This window comes from Candoia aspera, chromosome 1, assembly GCF_035149785.1.
Source record: "Candoia aspera isolate rCanAsp1 chromosome 1, rCanAsp1.hap2, whole genome shotgun sequence".
Lineage (NCBI taxonomy): Eukaryota > Metazoa > Chordata > Lepidosauria > Squamata > Boidae > Candoia > Candoia aspera.
In genome coordinates, this window is record NC_086153.1 from 89,345,523 (window position 1) to 89,369,790 (window position 24,268).

The window sequence follows — 24,268 nt, forward strand, 5'->3', positions numbered from 1 at the left end:
CATTTGAAACCTGGTCAGGGCTTTGATTATACAGATGCAGCTGCCATCTTGACTTTTTTGACACCCCCCAATGGATGTCCCTGGTGCTCTAAAATATAAATGAGAAGGAAACCACAGTGATGGAGGATGTGGACTAGGTAGACTTTTGCCTATCCTTAAGTAGAACTTAAAGAGACAAGATTTGGGAAGAATGCGTATACTGGCAATGCATTACAGTTAGTGGGTTTGACTTCTGGCATTGGATAGTGTTCACTGTCTTGATCTTTCTTTAATAATAACTCTTAGCTTGTCCAAGAATCATTTTAATTCCACCTCCCAATTTATTCATCTTCCGCTTTTTCTTCTTCCCTCTGTCACTGACTGACATTATGCATCTTAAGTTTGGAGTTTCTGCTTAATTGCCTGAAGAAAATAGAAGCTTTTATTTGCATCCATAGTATTTTTGAAAATGTTCATCTTCTTTCTTTCACTCTGTCCATCTTTGACAACTGTACATTACATCTGGAAATATCACTAATTCAGTTATTCTTTATTATCATTGAAATACCTTTATCCTTCATGTTTTTCTTTAAATTTATCATTGTCTTTCTTCCTAGGATTAATCTTTATCTTCTGCAGCACATTGTTCATCTTCATCTAATCTTGAGCCCAAGAATATGAAAATGTCTATGACTTTCACTGTTTTGCCATCTATTTTAAGTTCACATTACCTTTGTATTTTTAAGAGTTAAAATTATCTTGGATTTTTCAGTTTCCATTTTCTTACTTCCTTAATTAGCTGTCCTATGTCTTCTTTATTTTTAGCTAACAATGTGCTTTTATCTCCCTGTAATCAAATTGTTTGTCTTTCTGCCTCCAATTCTGAGCTCAGCTCTCATCTCCACCAATCCTGCCATTCTGATTGATTGATTGATTGATTGATTATGTGCCATCAACATCAATTCCTAGTGACCACATATTTTCTCCATGACAATCTATCCCTAATCTGTTCTTTCAAGTCTCCCAATGGTGCACTCATTGCCACTGTAACTGAGTCCATCCATAACAAGGGACAAGTAGAAACCATTCCTCCTGCCCCCAAAAGACCAACTTCAACCCTAGTGCACACACAAGTAGGAGAAAAAGGCATAAGAATATTAAATTTTGTCTATCTGACTGCAGACTATGCATGATATATTGCTGTACTAGTTTGATGTTCTTACTTTTGTATCCTGCAAATAATTTCTTATACTTTAAATAAGAAATCATTAAGTTGAGTGCTTTGGAACGTAATTATTAAATCATGCTAAAGTGATGCCACCTAGAGTCTTCTGGAGTGGGTAGGCGAAATAGTTTAGATGGTGGTGATGGTGGTAGTGATGATGATGATAGCTTACAGCTATGTTACGTTTCTTATATTCCAAACTACTAGGAATGTTTAAAATGTTGTCTAAAACATTTGCTTCAACAGTTTAAAGCAGCACATTTTAATTATCTGTCTGTCTCTGTCTCTGTCTCTGTCTCTGTCCAGAACTAGAACTGATACATTGGCAGATTAGTTTCTGTGTTCCTGACATGCTTGAAACCTGTTCTAGAGAGTTAGGAAACTTTTTGGAATGGATCTGAGGAGCTTGGAAGTTTGGGGTGGCGGGCAAGAATAATGAACTCTTCTGCTGTCTGAGCAGAAGCATATCCGCATCCCTTGCTTTGGGATGATTACAGTTATAATGTAAAATGAATAATACATGCTATTAATAAATAGATACATAACCCATTATGTTCTGGTTATGCAGTGGTACAGGGGATGAGCTCGCAATTCAGCACATAAAACATGCTTCCCAGCTGCCAGCAGAAGCCAATGTAACAAAATCCACACTCATCATTATGGTGTGATGTTGTTTGGGAGCCCCATTCTGCTTCCTGGTTGTTGTTCCACTGCGACTGACTTTTCCTGATGCTCCATCCCTTCCATTTCAGTTTAGGAATAATAAGGCAACATCATCATCAAGAACAGGGACTGAGTATTAAAGGCAAAGGTGACGACTGGGGAAGGTAATGGCAAACCACCCCGCTCTATAGTCTGCCAAGAAAACGTCACGAAAGCAGCGTCCCCCCAAAGGGTCAGACATGACTCGGTGCATGCACAGGGGACCTTTCACCTTCATCTTTCTCTTTTAAATAGGTTCTACATCCAATGCAACACCCATGTAGTTTTCTTGGCAACAATGTGGACATAGTTTCCAGCCCCAGGATTTCCTAGTGTTCTCCCATCCAAGTGCTAACCAGGGCCAATCCTGTTTATTTTTTGGAGATCAGACCAGGTTGGTTAATACTGCCACTCAATTGTGTATTTGACCAAAGATGTGGCTGGGATTGAAACCTGTCTGGAAGACCCTTACCCTTTTAGGTAGCTGATACATTATTGAACTCATACTTGAAAAGCGGGAACCATAGTACCAATTGCAATTATACAAAAGGGGTTCTAAAACATACTCCATGGGGGAGGGGAGAACATGCTCTCTTTTATGATAACAAATACTGTAATAAGGGTGATTCTGTTCCTTCTTCACAAGAAGTTGGCAATTCGTCAGAAGAAGGGCCCTGTTTACATCCATGCAACACAAGTTAAAAAGGAGCAAGGTTTTGATCATCAGGTTGCGCTTGCTGTTTTGACACTTCAGTCCACCCTGCCGATGCCCCTGTGCCTCAATCACTTGTTTGTGTAGAATGAAAGTTCAGCATAAAACTATAAAAGGCTCACAAAAGCTGCAGAAGTGTTAAAGCAACATAAATGAGCTTCTGCAGTCTAATGCAGCAAGAAGCAGTTTATCTCTCTTCTAGATATTTTCAGTTCAGAAATGGTCTCTGTGCTGGTGATTCCATAGCAATGCTCTTTATGAACAATGAATTTACAACAATAAACAGGAATCTAACAGCAGTTTCAACACATCAACCAAGAATCAAGGCAGGAATTAAAAAGAGCTGCTTGGCATTCCAGATAAAAACAACAGAAGGAGATTCTAATGCAGAGAAAGAGGGAGGAAGATTTTTTTTCCTTACAGAAGATAAACTACCTGCCTTGGAAGTATTCTGACTGGGCTGCTGTAATAAATAAGCCAGTGGCAATCCAGTCATTTTGGCTTCAGTAAGTGACTGATGTTTCACAAGTCACTGAAAAAGTATTTTCAATAAAAAAATATGTAAGTAGTGATTAACTAGTAAGTGTAAAATTCATTATTGGTGAAAAAAGAAAATAATGTCACATCAAAAACTCCCCCTGCCCAAGCCATTAATAGAAAGCTGGATAATTCAAGAAAATATGTGCAACTGGAAGCGTTAGCATGGACTTCCACCTTTTTTTCTTAAGGTGCTCTGTGCTTTGGGTGATATGGCAGAAGAAACAGAAAGTACATTGATTATTTCCTATTAGTGGTAGAAACAAAGCTTTGTTTCTGATTCCACATTCCAAATTTGTGTTGTGCCTGTGTATGTATGTATTAGTGGGCTTGCACTTGGAAGGGTACAAGTGATTTTTTTTCACCACACAGTAACAATATCTAGTGTCTACATAAATCTGGAGGGGGGAGGGGGAGTGATAAAACTAGCATCATAACATCACAGTGCAAATCTCTTGACTTACATGCTTGCATTTAAGGTTGGGGCACATGTACAAAAGGGCTGGGTTTGCATCATAGCATCATTTTTTCTATCATGGCTAGCTATGGATGCCTGTGTCTACATCTTTAAGATCCAAAAACAGTCCTAATGGGTTACAGAACCTGATTTTGATTAGATTTACAGTTTGTACTAAGGTATGGCTTGTTTCATCCTTGATTTAATTAATAAATCACAATTGTCTGGCTTTATATTGTACATATTACATATTAGAAATCACAGTGACTGAGTTCACACAATACACTAACCCCAAACTCAGCAAACCATATTATGGCTTGGTGTTGGGTGAACCTAGCCTTTGAACCAAACGTGTGGTCCTTCTTTTTCCATTAAAAAACAGAAGTGGAGAACAGTAACAGTGAAACAATGGCACCACTGACTCTTGGTACTTTCTATGTGTCCTTGGCTTTCCTCAGCATTTCTCACTAGATGTTTGAAATTCCCCTGCCAACTTTTTGCTTGGTGCATAATCATTTTATACAGTCAATCTTAATGATGTTTTAAGGACATCAACTCAACTTTCTTCACTGTATAATTAAATACATTGATTTTGAATATGCCTCTCTCATCTATTGCTGCTATCAACCCCTTAAATAAGTGGGCAATTAAAACAAAAAGATGATACTCCAGCATCTCATAAAAAAAATTCTACGAAATCAGATCAGCACTTTGGTCTTTACCAAGTCAGAAGTCTACAAGAATTTATGAACTATGTCAGCAAATCTGGAGAACAGCACAGTGGCCAACAGATGGGAAGAGTTCAGTCTGCATATGAATACCAAAGAAAGGAGACGTAAGAGAGTATGTAAACCATCATACAATTTCCTTAATTTCACATGCTAGCAAAATAATGCTTAGCATCATCCAGTGCAGATTAGAACCATATATTTAAGCTTGCTTTAGAAAAGGCTGAGGAACACAATATATTATTTTTGATTCATGATAGATAACTCAGAAAAATACCAAAAAGAAGTCAAATCAAATCAACGATTTTATTGTTGTGCTCCAATACTGGTATACATACAAAAAAGAAAAAGAAAAAAAAGAAAAAACTACAACTGCAATGGGGAAGACTAGAGAAGAGTCTAGTCTAATTAGAAAATAGAGATTAACATTTAAAGGTTAAAATTTAGAGTTAAAATGTTGGGGGATAAAAATAGCTGATTCAGATTTCACTACTTAAAATGTTTATGAGCCTGGGAATAGACATACCTGTCTTAACACCAGCGAGGTGCTGATGGGTAAGTATGTAGGGCTGTAAAGCCTAGGATTCTATAGACAGCCTGGCTTAAGTACAGGCGGCTAAGATCAAGTGTAGTACCAAAAAGAAGCTAAGATGTGCTTCATTAATTATAGAATGGCCTTCAATTGTGTTGACCATGTCAAGCTGTGGAATGTCCTTTGGAAGCTGGGAATCCCAGAACATCTCATTGTCCTCTTGTGAAACCTATACAGAGGTAGTAAGCCACAGGCATAGCAGAATATGGCAAACCAGACTGGTTCCAGGTCAACAAAAGAGTGAGGCAAGGCTGTATAAATTCCTCTTATTTATTCTATTTATATGTTGAATATTTGTTGAGGGAGGCTGAATTGGAAGAAGAATATAGTTGTAAAATTGGAGGAAGAAACATCGGTAACCTGTGCTATGCTGACGATGCTGAAAATACAAATGATCTGGAAGTCTAGTAATGAAAGTCAAGGAGCACAGTGAAAACACAGGACTACAATTAAGTATAAAGAAGACCAAATTAATGACAACAGGTGCATCAGCCAGCCTTAGAACTGACAGTGAAGATATTGAAGTGGTGGATAGCTTCTGCTTTTTAGGATCAGCTACCAATGGATGGATTTGTCCCTGGGGGAGCTGGGGGTGTTGACGACCGACAGGAAGCTCTGGCGTGGGCTGGTCCATGAAGTCACAAAGAATATCATGAATAGTCAAAAAAACAAAGAAATGGGTCACAGAATAAATCAATCCAGGCAAAAATGACCAGGCTCAAATTATCATACCTGAACACATGTCTTCACATGTGTTCACACCCAGCTCTCTTAAGAAGGCTACAGTGCTGGGAAAGGAGGGAGGAAAGAGAAGAGAATGACCAGCTGCAAGATGGAAGGATTCAATTTCAGCAGTGATAGCTTCACTATTGGAAGACCTGAAGGACCAGGTTGGGGACAGCTCATCCTGGAGAAAATCTGTCCATGTGGTTGCTAAGAGTTGACACTGACTTGATGGGAGAATCATTGTGATTGTCAGTAGTTGCCATACTAGTATTGGGCAGTAGTAATTCAGAGTTTACTTTTATCTCTGAGATTAGTTATCCTGGATAATTCAGGTGTAATAACCTGTGACTGTATGAAGATTTAATACTAGATAGCTGACAATGTTTGGGAGTAAACCCTATCTTGTGATCATTGTGTCTTTATGGTTCAGTGAATGATTGTAGTCAATAATCAAAATCTGGTAATACCAATGTTACTTAAATCTGATAAATCCCAGCTCATCTGAGATGGTTTGTGAGCAAGGGATAGGTTGTACTGAAGGGGGAGATAGCGGGAAGGTTGGTCAAATGCCTCCCCAGAAAACTGTTTTCTTATCCTACCCCAAGGCAGAATGTTAATCCAAGCCGTGTGTGCCAGTGTGGTGTGGTCATTAAAATGTTGGAGATACTACTTCTGGTCTTAATAATGAAAGCTCACTGGGTGAATTTGGCCAATCATTCTCTTTCTCAGCCCAATCTACATCACACAATTGCTATTGTGGGGAAGAAAATGGAAGAAGGAATTATGTGGCTTCTGCCTCAGAATCCTGTAGGAAAGATGGGATGTAAACCTTAATGAATGAATGACGGTTGGATGAATTTCCACAGAAGCAGCCATCTTAGTCCTTAAAAGAGAATATAAGAAGTCTTCTGGCAATGTAAACATTTTTTTAAAAAAGCCTAAACCTGAGCTTCTAAATATGATGCCATGTACCTGCAGACCCCTTCCTTGGCACTTGCCAGGTATTTTATTCATTTAATTATTTAATCAATTGATGTGGCTGCCTGACTCACACATTTCAACTCTGGGTAGCTAACATAAGATTGAAACCAAACACAAAATCCAACAAAAATAAAAATAACAAAACAAAACAAAACAAATGATGTAATTGATTCCAGCCCACAATTGTTCCATAACCACCAGTGCTGTATAAAGATACCTTGCCCTATCTGCCTTAAAGAATATTGAAAGGAAATTAAATGGGAAGTTGGCATGCTGAAACAGAAGGTTAAAAAAAAAAAAGCAGTGAGTCTGAAGACACACAGAACAGGTGTGAAAATGTCTCAGCTGCTTTTGAAATAAGGCAGAAATTCCAAGTACCTTCCATTATAACTTCAAAATTTCCTAATCCAGCTTCATTTTCTTTCTTTTATAATCTTCCTTCTGGACTGATGAGCATCCAGGAATGTTGCATCTCCAAAAATTTAATCTCAGAAAGTCTGAGAGGTAAATATTACGATAAGAGTGATAGGTTCAGTGCTGAATAAAAGGATGCTTTTGTTTGTTTGTAAGTACTGTCATGAGCACTGATGGTGAGCAGGAGGGGGCCCCTATCCAGGGGGGAAAACGCATGCGTAGTTTAGAGAGTTTGAGCTGTCATTCAAAGAGACACAGAACAGACCCACCTTGACTTTTGGGGGTTTATCTGTCTGGGTTTTCCCACGCTTATTCAGTTGGGTAGGATTTTCTGTCCACTGTAGCAGCAATAAAACACTAGAGACTTATTCCTCGTCTCAGTGTGGTTCCTGCTGGTCAGGACAGTACTCAAGGTAGCTAACAAAATTAGAAAACAACAACCATAGAATAACATTTCAAAAGTTAAAAATTTAAATTAGAAGAAATGCAAACATTAATATATTAAAGGCCTGGAGAGACAAATCTTTACTAATTTTCTAAATGCAAAGGTGTAGGGGGACAATGAGAGAGTGTATTTTGTAGCCTGGGAGCAATGCAGAAGGATACAGTATGTGCCAGAAAAACAAGTTCCTGATAACAGGACAGGGGAACACAACTGCAGAAGGCCTTCTCCTGCAGATCTTAAAAAATAGGCAGGTTTGTACCAGAAGAGATATTCCATAGACAGCCAGGCTTAAAGCCATTTAGAGCTTTGAAGGTCAGTACCAACATCCTGAATTGTTGTGACTAAACACTTGACTGCAAGTGCAGATCTTTCAATATAGGCACATGTTCCCTGTATTTTGCATTACTTAGCAACTTAATGTGGGATTACATATTAAGTGATTTTCCTGTCCATGCCATATTCTGCTATATTTTTCTTTCCATCTCAACATAATTCTCTTTATTCTCTCTGGATGGCCATACTTGTGTACTTCGGGCCACATTGTCCTCAGAAGTGCTGAATGGCTCACTTAAGCCTTCCAGTTTAATAGACTGGATCATCTGTCAAGAGGGTTTGTCAAGGCAATTTTATATCTGTGGGTTACTTTTTTTCTTTAAAGAAAAATTAATGCCAGAGCTTCTAGATCTTTAATTGCCTTCAGTACAACAGATAGAAAGTTAACACCTGAAGGTTCTCCTGTGCCCATCTATGTTGACCTTCATTGCTGAGGAACATGCTTTCCAGGAAGTGGTCTTCTCCCTAAATGTAATCCAAAGTCTATATTGTCCGAAGCATGATAGAAATCAAATGAATGAATGAATGAATGAATGAATGAATGAATGAATGATAGGAATTGTAGTTCTGGAGAGCAACAGGTTGGAAAAGGAGAACCTCTATTCAGATCCTCTGAGACCCTTGGACCTCCTTTCTTCTTTTGCTTAAAGAATTCCAACCTAGTTGCACAGAGGATGTCATTGCTGGTAAAAAGGTCAACTATTTTAAAGCTCTTCAAAAGAAAAGTGCAAGTTAGCCAGTTCTGAAGGACTTTGCCACACAGTTGCTTTGCTCTTGAATACAACTTACTGCACCATGAAGGTAAATAATGAATTTGAGGAACTTGCTTCCAGAGCAATATTGTTGTCCGGATCTGGGGGAGCACAAAAGGCATCTGCATGTGGGCCAGGGAATGCAATCCACATCAGAGCATTCTACTTTTCCCTTTTTCATTATTCCAGGCTGGACAGTTGATCCTACCTGTTGTGTCTTCTTTCTGTAGCCTGCCTTTCTGATAATAGTCATTCTTCCAGGGCTCTTTGCAATAAGATCAAAATGGCCCATCAGTGTAGAGTGCATTTGAACTGTGTGATATAATCTAGTTATAAGTCATTTAGGCTGCAGGCCAAGGCACAAATACCAGAAGAGAGCCCCCATGGAAAGAGGGGAGCTTGTGAATAAAAATGCTGGGGTTTGCCCATTAACTTCTAAGATGCACAGTCCGTTCCTCTTTTCCTTCTCTATTTCACTCAAGAGGGAGAAAGAGACAGAGAAAGAAACCCTTTTCTTACTTGCAGATAACCATAGCACAAACATGCCCTGATAATATCTTTTTTTTCTCCTCTGTCCCCATGACATTGCCTTCATCTCAGCTTCTGACCATGAGTGAGACAGGCTTTTAGTTATCATTAACTGTACTGCTATTAAAGTCATATCTTCCCCTTTATTCTAACACCATGCAAGGGTGGCCATTGTCGCCCACTGTCATCACTGGAGGGAAATCAAATGACTGCCGTGACTTGAAACAGAGGCAGTAGGTGCAGGATAGGGATTGGCACCAGTGATAGCAAATCTCATGCTGGTATAGTGCTCTGCCAACTAAAGGATGTTGAGCTCACACTGGGGAACAACAGAAAGACAGAGATGGCATTATGCTATTCTGAAAAAAACTATAGACTAAACCTATGGGAATCAACAATGCATATCTTTCATTACACTAGATGTAGTGCTCTATCCCTCTCTTAGGTAAAGGTAAAGGTTTCCCTTGACATTAAGTCCAGTCGTGTCCAACTCTAGGGGGCAGTGCTCATCTCCGTTTCAAAGCCGAAGAGCCGGCGTTTGTCCGTAGACACTTCTGTGGCCGGCATGACTACACGGAACGCCGTTACCTGCCCGCCGAAGCGGTACCTATTAATCTACTCTTGCATTTACTTATTTAAATGCACAGATATATACAATATTTTAAGCAGAAAGAGACACAGATATCTGCAAATACCTGTTTTAAGTTGTTTGTTTCATAGCTGGCAAAATCAGGGAATTTTTTTTTTTACAATCACTTAAATACTATATCCAAGATCCCAAAGATTGCAAAACTGCAAGACAATTAATAGCATTGCCTGCTCCCTTGATACGAACCTTTTCGATTGGGGTGCAAATATAATTTATTTCAGTGGACAGTAACTTCCAAGAAGCATAGTAATGATTGTAAACTCTGCCCTGAAGCTAAACAAAGGCGAGATGAGTTTCGGCGAGCTTTTCAGCACCAAGGCGTCGGACAGTTCCACTTCATCTCTTTCATTTTCCAGGTTGCACATTAAACCATAAACCAACTGGATGGGCTGGGTTCGCATAAGCCACAACAAAAGCCCTAACCAAGGTTAACCCAACTCAGGCATGCTGTGTGGATGCAGCCATCAAGGTTATAAATGACCCAATGATCTTCTGTCAAGAGACCCTCGATGTATGTAAAGTGTTGCAGAAATAAAAACCCCGGCATCGGATCAGCCCGGTGGCTGCGCTGCCACCTTGTTTGCATCTAGAGTAACTCTCACACAGATGTCAGTCCCACAGTTCAGAGGGAGGGTTTTGAAATGTACTCGGGACTCCTCAAAATCAAAGATGTACATAGACATTCTCCTGGACCCCGGTGCGGGGAAAACCCTTTTCCTCACCCCTCCTCAGCCCAGGGGCCCAGATTCCTGCTTCGCCTCTTGCGCACTACTCCTTGCGGAGGCGGGCCCTCACGCCTTTAAAGGAAAGGCGCCCCCCTCTAAGGAGGACAAAGAGAACTGGGCAGGAGGGAGTCGTGTTCCAGGCAGAGGAAGAAGAGGAGGAGGGCTGCAAGCCAGGCTCCTTCTCGCGTCCCAGTGCTACACTCCGCAGAAGACGGAACAGCCCCGCGGACACTCGGCGCCTTCCGAGGTAGACAGCGGACTAGCAGCGCCTCGCCTCGCTCGCCCCACTTCTTGGGAAGTAAAAAGGACATTTGACTCTGATGAGACTTACTTCCCGCTTGGGGACTTTGGGGAGAGAAAGGTTGGCTCGTGAGCCCCAAAACTGCGGGCTCCTTGACCGAGGACTCGGGAGAGGTTGTTGAGGGAGCCCCTGCCGCTGATGAGCCATGCCACCGAGGTCCACAGCGTCCATCTGGCTCCATGGGACGGTGGCGGGCAACGACAGCGAGGCGGCCGCTCCGGGAGCACCGTCGCCGCAGGCTGGGGCGCTGTTTGCCGTCCGCTGCGTGATCCCCTTGCTCTACCTGCTAATCATGGCCGTGGGCTTGCTGGGCAACATCACGCTGCTGAAGATCTTCGCCGCCCGGAGCGCCGCCCGGAGCGTGCCCAACATCTTCATCTCCAGCCTGGCCGCCGGCGACCTGCTACTGCTGCTCACCTGCGTCCCCTTCGACGCCTCGCGCTTCTTCCTCGAGGACTGGCTCTTCGGCGAGGTGGGCTGCAAGCTGCTCCCGGCCATCCAGCTCACCTCCGTGGGCGTTTCCGTCTTCACCCTCACGGCCCTCAGCGCCGACAGGTGAGTCCAGGGGAGGCCGAGAAAGGTCCTCCAGAGAGGGAAGGCGGGTGGGGGAACGCAGCGGACCAGTGGGGAGGAAAGAACCACCAAACGCGAGAGGAAAAGGCACTGCAAACTTTCTCACCCACAAGCGACCTCTAAGATTGGGCGACTGCTTTTTATGCCGTTAGTGACGCCCCCCCCCCCCTGCCTTTAACAGAGTCCGTTTGAGTTGGGCGGCCAATACATTTATATAAATAAGTAAGTTCCAGCGACCGGCTTTGCTGGTGGAGCTTCTGCTTCACCAGAAATTGGGAAAGGCGCCGGTGCCTCTTAGACGGGAAGACGCAGACTGAGAGGGCTGAAAATGAATCGGGTGTCTGCTGGACTGATCTGGGTTGCCAGAGGTCAGTCTGGCCATTCATGCATAGTCATATACCCTCCTCACCCACAAGTAAATAAGGAGATCTATGGTCCTCCAGGGGCACATCGATTTAGGTTCTTGCCATCTGATCCTACTGACTTCAGCAAACGAGTTCTGCAGGCACACAGGAATAGGCTCAGAATTACTCTGAGTAGTGATTAACAAGGGAGGTTAGGGAGATTCATAGAAAATCCTGGCTATCAGCTCTGAGAGATAAATGGAACTTCTCTGTTTAGATTTAGTTTTTCTCCAAATGCTAATTCCAGGGAACAAGTAGGAGCATCCTCGGCTTTGTTCTCTACCTGAGCAGTTCCCAGAGGTGTATCCTGTAGCTGGCCACATTTGTAAACATAAATCTGAATAAGGCAAACTATCAGTCTCGTTCAGGAAGGATCTTATGTTCTTCCTAGAAATATTTGGCTCTTTAAATGCATTAAACTGGAAGACAAGTCTTCCAGTCTGTTCCTAAATAAACATAATGTAAGCAGAAATTAAGGAGAAGAAATAAGTTCCATGCAATATTTATGGAACTGAGATGTCAAGCTGCAGAGAACAAAGAACCAAACACAGTATGATTAATGATTACCCATTTAGGGTTAATTGTTTTACTTAAAAAAAAAAATCCATTCAATTGTGTCTGATTCTCGGAGACTGCCTGGACAAGTCCCTGCAGTTTTCTTGGCAAGGTTTTTCAAAAGTGGTTTGCCACTGCCTCCTTCCTGGGGCTGAGAGAAAGTGCCTGGCCCAAAGTCACCCAGCTGGATTTGTGCCTAAGGCAGGACTAGGACTCATGGTCTCCCAGTTTCTAGCCTGGTGCCTCAACCACTACACTACACTGGCTCTTTACTTTTTTACAAAGTTGAGGGAAAAAAGAAGGAAAGGGTCATGATTAAGAACAAGTAGAGAATTCTGACCAAAATCATCAGCAAAAGAGCATGGTGGTGTTTTTTTTTCCCTATGTACACACTCATATAGAGGTGATAAAAGATGCTGGCACTACTTCTTCTCTTACTGAAATTTGACAATTTGCAGTTGAAGTAAAAAAAAAAAGTGGCAATAGCTTTTATTTGGAGAATGTGTGGAGCCACTTTCCTGTAGGATCTTCCTGCAACAGACACATTAAGAGTCTATTGAAGTGTCCATAGGTAAATTTTAACAGGATATTGGAATACAAAAAATGTTGCCATAATTACGTGTCCCCTCTTCCCTCTTTGTGTTTTCCCTTTGAAAACGGATTAAACTGAGTTTACAATCTCATTGCATGCTGAATCTTCACATGAGACTAGCACAATCTCAAGGATAAATCACAAAAGTACATCTTTATTTTGAGGTTACCTACTTTGAAAGCTCCTAAATTATTAGAAAAGCATTGGAAGTTGCAACCAACTAAGGCCCAAGCTTAGAGACAGATAGAATATTGAGAACACATACGTACAAACTTGCATCCATTCATAAATGCACATGGACAAATAGATTTCACCAGTGTGAAAAAATGACAAGTGAAATGACACTCAGCAGGTGGCATCATACTATTTATCTTAGAGAGAGCTGTTTGCAAAAATCAGGGGTGCTTTTTAATAATGTGATGTTTTGCCACAGCACTCATGCCTCAATTCTATGTGAATTCATTTTGTGAGAAATGAAGATTGGCATCATGATTACATCACAGGGTAAGCCAATATAAGCATGCTGAGAAATAAGCCCACTGAATTCATAGTGTACATAAAAGTTCACCGAAGATCATAGCTCTCCTTTTCTCAGTCATAGGATAGCCTGTTTGCATGAATTTACCATGTGTATACAAGGGATACAGTTGTGGCTTTTCTAACAGATGTGATTAATAGGCACACAGATATTTCTATACAACAGCAGAAAGTGGCCCTCAGACTGCAGGCCACTGCTGCCTGCTCTTATATGAATGTTTATTTTATCAGAAGAAAAGTGACAAAATGGCAGAGTTATTTTTTTCTTATATTAGACCCAGTTTCCCCTTAGGTCACAGTGCTCAAAATTTCATACATGCAGGATGTTTTAAGACTCTGAGGGGTTCAAGAACAAAATGTTCATTTGAGCTACCAACATCCCTTTCACTTCCTTCTTCATCCTAGTTTGATTCCGCTTTGAAGCTGGTGGTCTAAATAAACGGTTATGGAGAAATTCAGCATTTTGAAACAACTCAGCTGAGCAATTTTACTACCTTAAATACAAAAATTGATCTTTCTGACAAATATGAAACATCCTTTGACTAGGTCTCTCACCATAGCATTCATTGCCCTGGCTAGAAAGACCCTGCTTGAAACGAATTTTTCAGAAAACTAAAAAAAAAAAAAATAATAAGATGGAAAACAAATTTCATATAAGAGAGAGGGAGTGGTCGTAAATATTTGTCACTGCATTCGTCAGAAAGGAAGCCTATCTAGCTATGTAACAGATGGCAACTTCACAGGACCATGTCTGATTCTGCAGTATTTTTTTCAAAAGGAGGATCCTGTTTGCTGCATTACTTTCTATAGCATCTAAAAAGAGGTGGAACATTATCCACTAAAATGGGACAGTAAATATATCATATCATATCATATCATATCATATCCCTTACAATATAAGGGATAAGGGAGAGCGGATTACCACATAAAGTAAACAAAGTAAATAAAGGATAATTTGGAATGTAATTTAAGTGAAAGTTGATGTATCTATCTATCTATCTATCTATCTATCTATCTATCTATCTATCTATCATCTTATTTAGTTTAGAAATAATATATGAATGTTATGTGCCAATGAGAAACGGAAAGGCACAGAGTTCCACAAAGAAACCAAATGTCTGTTGAATCAGAAGGCTTTTTAGCAGCTTCACTGGACTATTTCCAGATTAGCTACCGTTATGCATTCTTTATTCAAGAAGATAGCCTGTTGGTATCACTTTCTACAAAATTCCTTTCATTCAAAAATGCCCTGCCAAAAAAAGATGTGCTTTTGGAAAAATGGATAGTGGAAAGACCATGGAGAACCATCAGATTCTGGAGGGCTACTACCAGAAATGGCTTCATATTGCTTGAAAGCTGCAGTTTTAGTAACCATTAAAATCCTTCTAACAAAGTCATTGGGAAGAGATTTGTTGTATAAAAGCATACTCATAGCCCTAGAAGAATCTTACAAAGTGGGATGTGCTCTATGATGTGGCACTGAGGAATGCTCCTTTTGATAGCCAGCCAGCCAAGTTTGTCCTCTTCTAGGAGGTTCCCTTCAGCTTATCTGCTTTTCCAGATTTCAACTAGCATTCTTAAGCTCTAAGCCTACATAGGGCTGCTCCTGAAAGGAAATGAGCCCTCTGATGACCAGCAGATGTTATTGTTTGTCACTTATCATTGTACGTGGTCCCAACTGTGCCTTGCTCTGATCACATCATTTTGTGCTAATGGGGGGCTTTCACTTATAAACACTGAGTGTCAGCCTAGAAGGGGATCACAATGTGAATTGCACAAATGAGTCTATGTGGAAGGTGTCTGACTCCACCTTCCAGGTTTTGTTTTCCTGCCAGAATTGGAAGAGCACATAGCTGAATACAACAATCAGGTCAAGTGTATGCCACTTTGGTGGGCACATAAGAGGCTTGCAAAGCACTTTTCTTGTGTGAGTGGGAGGGGAAGAGATTTAAATTTCCCCATCATGGGGCTGGATGAGGCAGTTCTTTCTGACCAGCAGATGAGGACTGACATGTCTGTTGACCAGAAAAGTCAAGTTGGGATTGAGTGTTGCAGACCTTCAAACAAGTAAACATGCCGATTGCTGTTATATTTTGCTACCCTAAAATGTTAGACCAGCTTATTCAAGCCCTGTTTTGTTTTAAGTGTAAGATGACTTTGGTGACGGAATGGCTAGTCATTTAGAAATAACTTCAGGTTTTGAAGGCTTTTCTTTTTTTAGGGTAGGGCTGATTCTTAACAATCCTTCAATTCTCCTTCGTTCCACAAACATTAGCATCCCTGAGTGTTTTCTGATTCGCTCCTTTAGTCTATGGGTGGTGCCATTGTGGCTGTGCAGTGATACCTACTCGGAGAATGAATTTGCCGTTCACATTTCTAATATGTGGGTTTTGTACTTCAGCCTGAAGTCACATTATATAACAGTTTTACAGGACTGTACAGCTACAGTGAAAGTGTTTTAGTAGAAGATGTAAGAGGACTGGGAATGGAAATGAAACAGGAATGCTGTTTCCACATGGAATGATTAAGTAAAACATGGAGGTAAAAAATTACCCCCCAAAAGTCTTCCCTTCTAAAGACTGAGATGCTTTGCATATTTTTGTTTCTTCTTGCCTCTGAAGAATGAACCCAGATGAAATGTGTATGCTTGCAAGACACAAGATGTATCTGTTTACAGCCCTAGCCAGGTGTATTTTGCGAGATCAAATGCCTATCTTCTTTAATCACTGCTCTCTGATTCTTTCATCTCTCACTGCATATTCAGATATCTAGAGAGAAACTAGAGTGGATAGTCCAAGGAGAGCTAAAGTTTGTCAGGATAAATCGTTAAAAAATAAACTCTTTCCACCATAATTTTTATTACTTTTCTGCTATTTGTGCTTGTAAGAAAAAACTGTGTAGGTATTATCTTTTTCACTACCAACTGTGACTCTCTACCAGGTAGCCATTGATCTCACTTATCAGAATATCTCTCTCATTTCTGTTATTCATTTCTGGTTCACTGAAAATGCTTGCAACTACAACCAACTCTATCAAACTGAGATCTTTTAAATGGTACCCATAGAGGCACAAATCCTGAGAAATCTTGAAACATTTCTCAATTCTATGCATGCAAACACTGTTGCTTGTTATGGATGGGGGACTTGCTAACTCTCACAACACAGTACCAATAAGTCTGTAAACTTGTGGATGTTGGGACAGCTGATGTGTCCTTTAGGTGTTGCTACTCACTGTGTTAATTAGTTGATTGTCTCTGCAATACTGTGAACTTTTTCTATGGGCTGTTTGAAGAAGCATAGAAACAAATGCAAAGAGTTCATGAAGTAATGAAAAGAGAACATCCAGATGGAGTGATTTCAATGGCTTTTACTTAAGTAGCTTTTGAGAGCCAGTTTGGTGTAGTGGTCAAGGCACTGGGCTAGAGGCTAGGAGACCCTGAGTTCTAGTCCCACCTTAGGCATGAAGCCAGCTGGGTGACCTTGGGCCAGTCAGTCTCTCTCAGACCTAGGAAGAAGGCAAGGGCAAACCACTTCTGAAAAAAAAACACCTTGCCAAGAAAACTGCAGGGACTTTTCCAGGCAGTGTCCGAGAATCAGACATGATTGAATGGATTAAAAAATATAGCTTTTATGGTATGGATTTTATCCCTTACCTGATCGTAAGTTTCTTTGAGATCCATATGCAATTCAGAGAGCTGTGTTGGAGGGAGAGAACATAAGATCAAACATGCATTTTTGATTGCTTTTCCTCTCTGAGAGCACAAGTGGAGAACAAACAAACAAATCATATAACTCTCTCTCTCTCTCTCTCTCTCTCTCTCTTTACTGAAATTGTCCTTAGAGTAAAAAGCATTTTATTGGTGGCTGGTGGTAAAATTGCCAGACTTATTCTTGCTTTTAAAAGATTCCAGATGTTTAATAGGCTTTGTCTTATTATACGTCTTTCAAATACTTTACTTTTGTTTCTTTGAACCATAGATACCTATGAAGTCCATTAGCTAGACCTGCTCCTTCTATTATTATGTTCCACCATTCAGAGATCTTATCCATTCTGAGTTCTGCTTCTGATGCTGGGTCCTTCTGAAGGCTGGCTCAGATTAAATCTAGTACCTATCTTTTTTTTTCCTTAACACATCAAATGACAAAGGGAAGTAACACCATAGGATCAGAATCTGATATCATTTTTGCAATGTAGTTTTGTGAGAGTGAATTCTCACACTGATAAGGAGGATAGTAACGGTAAACAATGCCCAGGTACCATTCTGCTCACAATCTCACCTCCAGTGAAGGCACAGGAGAAAAAAGTTAGATGTCAACTGCTTTGAATATAAGGTGCTCCTGGTTGTTATTCTTGTCCTGTTACATGTGCATTTTCTTTGTAAATCTAATCAGAGCTGGTTGTTTCCTTGATAGTTTTCTGTTTGTTTGGTGAAATAAAATCCTGACAATTATTTGCAAGGCTTAAGTTATTCATAAGATCCAATGCAGCTGCTTCAGAAATTTTCTCTATCCTTCTTCCCATTTTTGTTTCATTTCAGCTCCAGATAGCTGATCCAGTTTTAGGAACTGTTACCTTGGAGCTAATAGCAAAGCATTGACTACTACATTTTTTTTTACCCAAAGCTAAGAAACTAAGAATGCCTTGTTAGATTAGATCAGACTAAGGCTTGTATACTCCTGTGTTATGTCTGTAGTCAGTCATTTGCCTCTGAGCACTTGTAGGCAGGTTTTGAAAGTGATTGCTTTTTCCCAGCATTTGTCCCTATCTTGAGGTATAGTTCCTTAACTGTACACTGACATTTTCATTGCTCTAGTAAGGTAGATAACACAATTAAAAAGAGAACATTTTGGATCTTCCTTTGTTGCCCAGAAATAATGAAGAAAACCAAAAGCTGATCTTATATCTTAAGGCAGAAATGGTCTGGAAGTAAGAAATGTGAAGCAAAAATTATGTCATATCAGCCTTCAAGATGTATAATGTCATCATACTTTTGAGTCATGCTAATGAATAGCAGAATAAATCATGTAACTCCCCCAGGTCAGAGAAAGTTGCTATATATATTTCTACACAATTCCAAATAAAAAAATTATGTCCTCCTTCCTCCCTCCCCCCCTCCCCCCAATAAATTCATTATTCCTGTTTAGCCTCTTGAACAGAAGTCAGATAACTCTATCTGGTATATTTTCTGTCTTAACACATCCCTCAGAATTGTGGGATTCTTCTCTTTGTTCAACAAAAACCCCTCCTACTGTCTGAACAATAATGTTCATTTCCCTTTTCTACATGTTTAGGTACAAGGCAATTGTAAATCCAATGGATATTCAAGCACCCAACACAGTCCTGTGGACATGTATTAAAGCAATTGCCATTTGGATACTTTCCATCCTGCTAGCAGTCCCTGAAGCAGTTTTCTCTGAAGTGGCACACATCAACGATGCAGATAATGTCAGCTTCACAGAATGTATGCGCTATCCCTTGAAGGATGATCTGCACCCAAAGATTCATTCGGTGATGATACTTTTGGTATACCTTCTTATCCCACTCACCATCATTAGTATTTATTACTACCATATTGCAAAGACTTTAATTAAGAGTGCACACAATCTACCTGGAGAATACAGTGAACAATCCAAAAAACAGGTAAGTCTTCCAGATGCGTGTGAGGAGATTTACTTTAAGGAAGTCTGAGAGTTATATGAAATAATATGTTCAGTTCACATTACACATTTCTGTTTCTCAGTTGTTGTTTTTTAACCCAACAGAAAGTACATGTGGTCTGATCTGGATCAAGTCCATTCTGTGGGCAGTAGGGAATCCTTCATTATGTAGGAGGGCAGGAAATGGATGGGGAAATGTATTTTTCCTGAAATTAAAAAAAACAAACACTTTGCTCACACCAATGGATTTTTGAAAAACAAATTTTAGGCCAAGTGGACGTAACTAACTCCCCCATATGCACAATGGTTCCAACTGAAATCAGACCACTGACCTCTCTAGGGTGGTTGGACAAACTCTGTGAACTTTGCCACCTGTTCTTTTTCAGACATCACTGGTAAAATTAAAGATGTCAGCAGAATTATTTGCAGTAGTATGTGTAGTCTAATCCTGTGTGTGTGAGGATCTGAAAACATGTGAGGATTAATTGGCATTAAAAGTTTTCCTGTTTTTAACTGTCCTGTTCATACTTGAACAATGCATTGTGAAAACTGAAGGAAACTGAATAGCTGATCCATATGCTTGGATCAGCTATTTGGTGGAACAGCTCCAGTTACTTCAGATTGTTAATTTCTGCTTATTTGTTCACTCTAGATGGAAACTCGAAAGCGCCTAGCCAAGATTGTACTGGTTTTTGTTGGGCTGTTTGCTGTGTGCTGGCTGCCAAATCATGTGCTATACATGTACCGGTCCTTTAATTACCATAAGATTGACCCATCCCTTGGCCACATGGTAATTACCTTGCTGGCCCGAGTGCTGAGCTTCTGCAATTCTTGTGTCAACCCGTTTGCCCTGTACTTCCTCAGTGAGAGTTTTCGGCGACACTTCAATAGCCAACTTTGCTGCCGCAGGATGCATCCTCAGTCAAGGCCTGCCAGTTACCTGAACAATTCCTCAGCCATTCGAATGACTTCCTTGGAAAACCATGCCAGGCACACTATTGCTATGACAACCATGCTGAATGGGCATACCCCTAAACAAGAGATGTCATTGTGATTAACCAGTGCTGATCTCAGTAAGAGGTGGTTTTAATTATTCTTCTTGCTGCCGGCCTTAGTTCCTTTAAAAAGCCAACCAATTACCATATCTTGATCTAGGGAAGATGTTTATTAATTGCCTTCTTATCACTGTTGTGAGAAATGAAGGGTATTATCCTTCACTTACTCTCCACTGAAGAAATGCTAAGGTTGTTGGCTTAAAAATTTGAATATAAATGAAGGATATACGTGGTCAGTTGCCACTTCAGGTGAATTGGTCTAGATTTACTTAAGTGATGATTGCCATATGAAATTCTTAAGAGCTCTGGGACTCAGTTATCTCTTTATCAAGAAACTGTTTTTCCAGTCTAACACAGACATACCTCTCCTTATGTCATCTCTGCTGAGCTTAAATGATGGGCCTGATAAAAATAAAAACATTACTTGGCTATCCCATTTAAAATGATTTTATTTAAATTGATTGACACACCTAAAGAAGAAGTGGGTGGGAAAGTACCTTCCAACCTGGTTGATTAGCTGTTTACAAGGCAGCATGATTGTAACTGGATCAGGGTCACCTTGGCGCAAATGGCACACCAAGAGGTTATGTACATGGGATTAAGCAGCAATGACAAACTGGGCAAACACCCTATATATTGATCTCTTCTTTCTGCTTTGTACTTCATCTTTTCAGTTCTAGGCTGTTCAAGATGACTGAGACGCAGCAGACAAAGAACATAAAGCAATTAACTTGTAGTTGAACGAGACTTTGTTGACATCAGAAGTCCTGGCTTTTCAGCCAGGAAAGCTAAGCACAATTTCTGTGAGAAGGTGTTTCACAGCTTGGGAGTGACAGTGGAAAAAAATGCAAGGATCACTCGTTCCAAACTCACCTTCTTTAGATCTATAACATACACTCCCATTGTATGAAGAAGGGAAGCAGTGATAACCTCATATGTATTAACTCCCCTACCCATGTGAAATTTTCACTGGTCTCCACAGAAAACTGGAAACTGAGAAATTGTTCTCCCTGTTTAGGGGAACTTTGCATTTTTTTAAACAGGAGGCAGCATGGAACCAGGGCATCTGAATGTCAGTTCTCTGCTTCCAAATTGTCCCCTGAATGGGGAAACAGTAAAAGCAGCTTGAAGGTAATTCAGAGCTGGGAAACCAGTAGGGAAGAAAGAATTAAGATTATTATCTGAACTCATTCATTAGTCACTACCTGATGCTAGAGACTATATCATGAGCAGTCATGATCTCTGGCACCTCTGATCACGACCTGATCACCAAATCCATGTGCTGAGCAAGCATATTACAAAGGGACAATCATATGTGAGTCTCCCACCCCTCCCCAAAACTGTGGGAGATTTTACTTTTATCGTTTCAATCACAGGATCAGCAGAGTTTGCACCCCAAGGATGCCAAAATGACAACACATCTGTTGTGAGGTCATTGTGCAAATCCCGCAATTACGTGCTTGCATCCCAACATCTAATCAAGCACATAAGTTGTAGCATTTGCATGAGGACTACATGAGTGTTTTGCCTCTTACCTCCCTCTGTATGGCATAAAAAAGGAGAGCTTGGCAGTAAAAAAAGAACAACAGGCAACACAATAAACCGTTAGAATGGTTTAACACAGTGCTACGACTTGACAAGAAAGGATGAGCTTGTGAAAAGAAATGAGACTCAACTCCTGGCAGAATTGAGACTACCAGCACCATCTTTGTTGTTGCTTTCTGTTCAGCATGCAGAAGAGGCTTGCGGCTACTTGCATGGGTGGAAAAAGAATATCTCTGAACCTTTGGCTCTGCAGCCTTTCTTTTTAGGAGATCGATGGGAGTAGGAGTCAGTGTCCTGTGCAGCTTGATAATCTGTGATCTGTCATTGTCTTGGAATCGCGTGAAAACTTCTTCAATGTTTTAATAAAAATGGTGCCTCGTATGGATCAATTTGTCTGGTTGGGTTGGGTGATCAAGAAATGTTAATATGCAGATTTATATCATTCTATGTAATAATCATTGAACATGTTCAAAATAAAATATAGCATGGATGGTGTGTTCTCTGACTGAGCAAGAAGGCTAAAAACTCTGTAAGCTGTGACCCAGAGTGTGTTATTTGTACCTAAGGTAAAATCCTTGGAAAAACTGGTATTACTTCTGAGTAGATATGGATTGGATTGTGCTGTGTGTCCTATTGAGAACAATGTGATAACTTGCTTGCGGCTACAAATCTTTGACATCCACAAGTTTCAGAGGCTTATAATGCCCACCTCAGAAAACAGGACTGTAGATTCTTCAAGCTATGCCTTCCTTAACTTTCCTCTTTGGTTTCCTTTTCCTGAGGAAATAGAGTTCTGTAAAAGTTGCTCTTTTCTTTACCTCTATGTCAAATCAAATCAAATCAAAATCACGGTCATAGACCAGCATAAGGAGGGTGGGGTACAATCAATTAAAAACATAGAAGATACATTAGAGTCTAAAAAAATTATGAAAAACTAGAAGATATTAAAGCAGAAAGTATATATAAAAGTTTATAAGAATCTAAAAGAAGGGATAGGAGCATTAGATTGGTGTAGGAGAGCATAAAAGGTTAGTATGTGAAAGACTATATCAAATTGCAGAGCACTCTAATATTGCAAACTAGGTGCTCATTAAGTCTAGCACAGGTAATTGTTTGACGAATTTTGAGCGTTGCTGTGCAGAATCTGGCAACATTGCAGTTGTAGTAGGGCTGGTATCTGAAAGCAGCAGGGAGGTATAGAATTGTCCTAGGTGTCCTGGGTATTTATGTAGTAATGGTGAGATGAGGCTGGTACAAATGTCTGTAGTACGGGCACTGGAAGAGCACACACTCTGTTGTTTCTGTGTGTCCAGAGTCATGGGGACATTGTCTCTCCAGGTAAGGAATCTTCCTATATTGGCCTTAAAGGACAGCTGAGGGGAGGGCATGACATTGTGCCAGAGTAAAGTACCCCCAGTGTTTAGGGGCTTCACGTTTAGTTAGGTGTGTCATAGGGGAGGCAGAGTACCTGTTGGAGTTACTGGCAATAAAGGTTGGGGTCTTGGCTAGATCCAGTTGGTACTCTGTGTCTGCCACATGCTGTTTAATGCGTGCTTTGGCTCCATGATCTACTGCTAGAATTCCAGAAAAAGAGTCCCAGTGGCATTTGGGAAATTTAGTTTTCTCAGAGAGTGCCATAAAAGAGTGAAACTTATAATCTTCCAGATATTGTTTCATAGATTCAGTTCCTTCAGCATTGGTAGTCCTGGCTGGAGCTGCTGGGAGATATAGTTCAGAAACATCTGAAGAGCCACAGGTTTTTAAACTCTAACAAAGATTACCAGCTGGCTTATTTTCCAATCCAATGTAATATGAGTTAGCAAGGGGTGACCTAAGTTGAAACAAACTTACATTCAGTTATTTAAAAACTAGGGTGGCTCTCTATAGATTGCCAAAATCCAGAAAATTACTAGATGGCAGCAAAGAGGTATAGAAATTAGACAATTTCTGCCATCTACTGATCATTTAGATTTTGCAGCCCAGGTCTGATAGCCCTGTTTCAAATACAACTTATTTTCTCTATCTTAGGGCATGCATTTTATTTGCTATATTATTTTTAAATCAAGAAAAATTAATTTTAATCATGCAGATGTAATTGTGAATAAAAAAAAATATAGTTCTGTGCAATTACCATAGCAACATAGTACACATTTTTTAGTTATTGGAACGATGCCCTTACAATACATTTTCTTATTTGACCGGTACATTTAATCTAGAAACCAGCTTTGGATAACTGCAATCAACTTTGGATAACTGCAAAAAATACATTGTTCCATGCTAGCAATCCCTTTTGGAGTGATTATTTTCTTCAAAATGTAGAAATACAATACTGTAGACTGAGATGACAATAACAACAGCAGCAGCTCTGTGAGTGAAGAAAACATGTGCTGTCTCTGAAGATCTCCCAGAGCAGTTCTAGAAGAGTTTTGATGAAATGTGAAAAATAACCCTCAAAAGCTTAACATGAGCCTCATTAAAGCCTGTGAAGGAAAGCAAAAGGCACAATGTTTGAGGCAGAAATTCTTTTCTCCTAACTGCAGATCACTGAAAATGCTAAAAATGTC

The 24,268-nt window shown here is 40.3% G+C and overlaps 1 protein-coding gene across 1 annotated transcript; it reads left to right on the top strand.

Annotated features, from left to right (window-relative positions):
- The first annotated feature begins 10,931 nt into the window (after positions 1-10,931).
- On the top strand, positions 10,932-20,158 carry NMBR (neuromedin B receptor). The gene is made up of 3 exons (XM_063294465.1): positions 10,932-11,341; positions 18,739-19,087; positions 19,757-20,158. The coding sequence occupies exons 1-3, from the start codon at positions 10,932-10,934 to the stop codon at positions 20,156-20,158; spliced, it is 1,161 nt and encodes a 386-aa protein (XP_063150535.1).
- The last annotated feature ends 4,110 nt before the right edge of the window (positions 20,159-24,268 follow it).

Coding starts and splice junctions, on each gene's coding strand:
- NMBR (XM_063294465.1), top strand. CDS start 10,932: ATGCCACCGAGGTCCACAGCGTCCATCTGGCTCCATGGGACGGTGGCG. Junction 11,342..18,738: donor ACGGCCCTCAGCGCCGACAG/GTGAGTCCAGGG, acceptor CTACATGTTTAG/GTACAAGGCAATTGTAAATC. Junction 19,088..19,756: donor GTGAACAATCCAAAAAACAG/GTAAGTCTTCCA, acceptor TGTTCACTCTAG/ATGGAAACTCGAAAGCGCCT.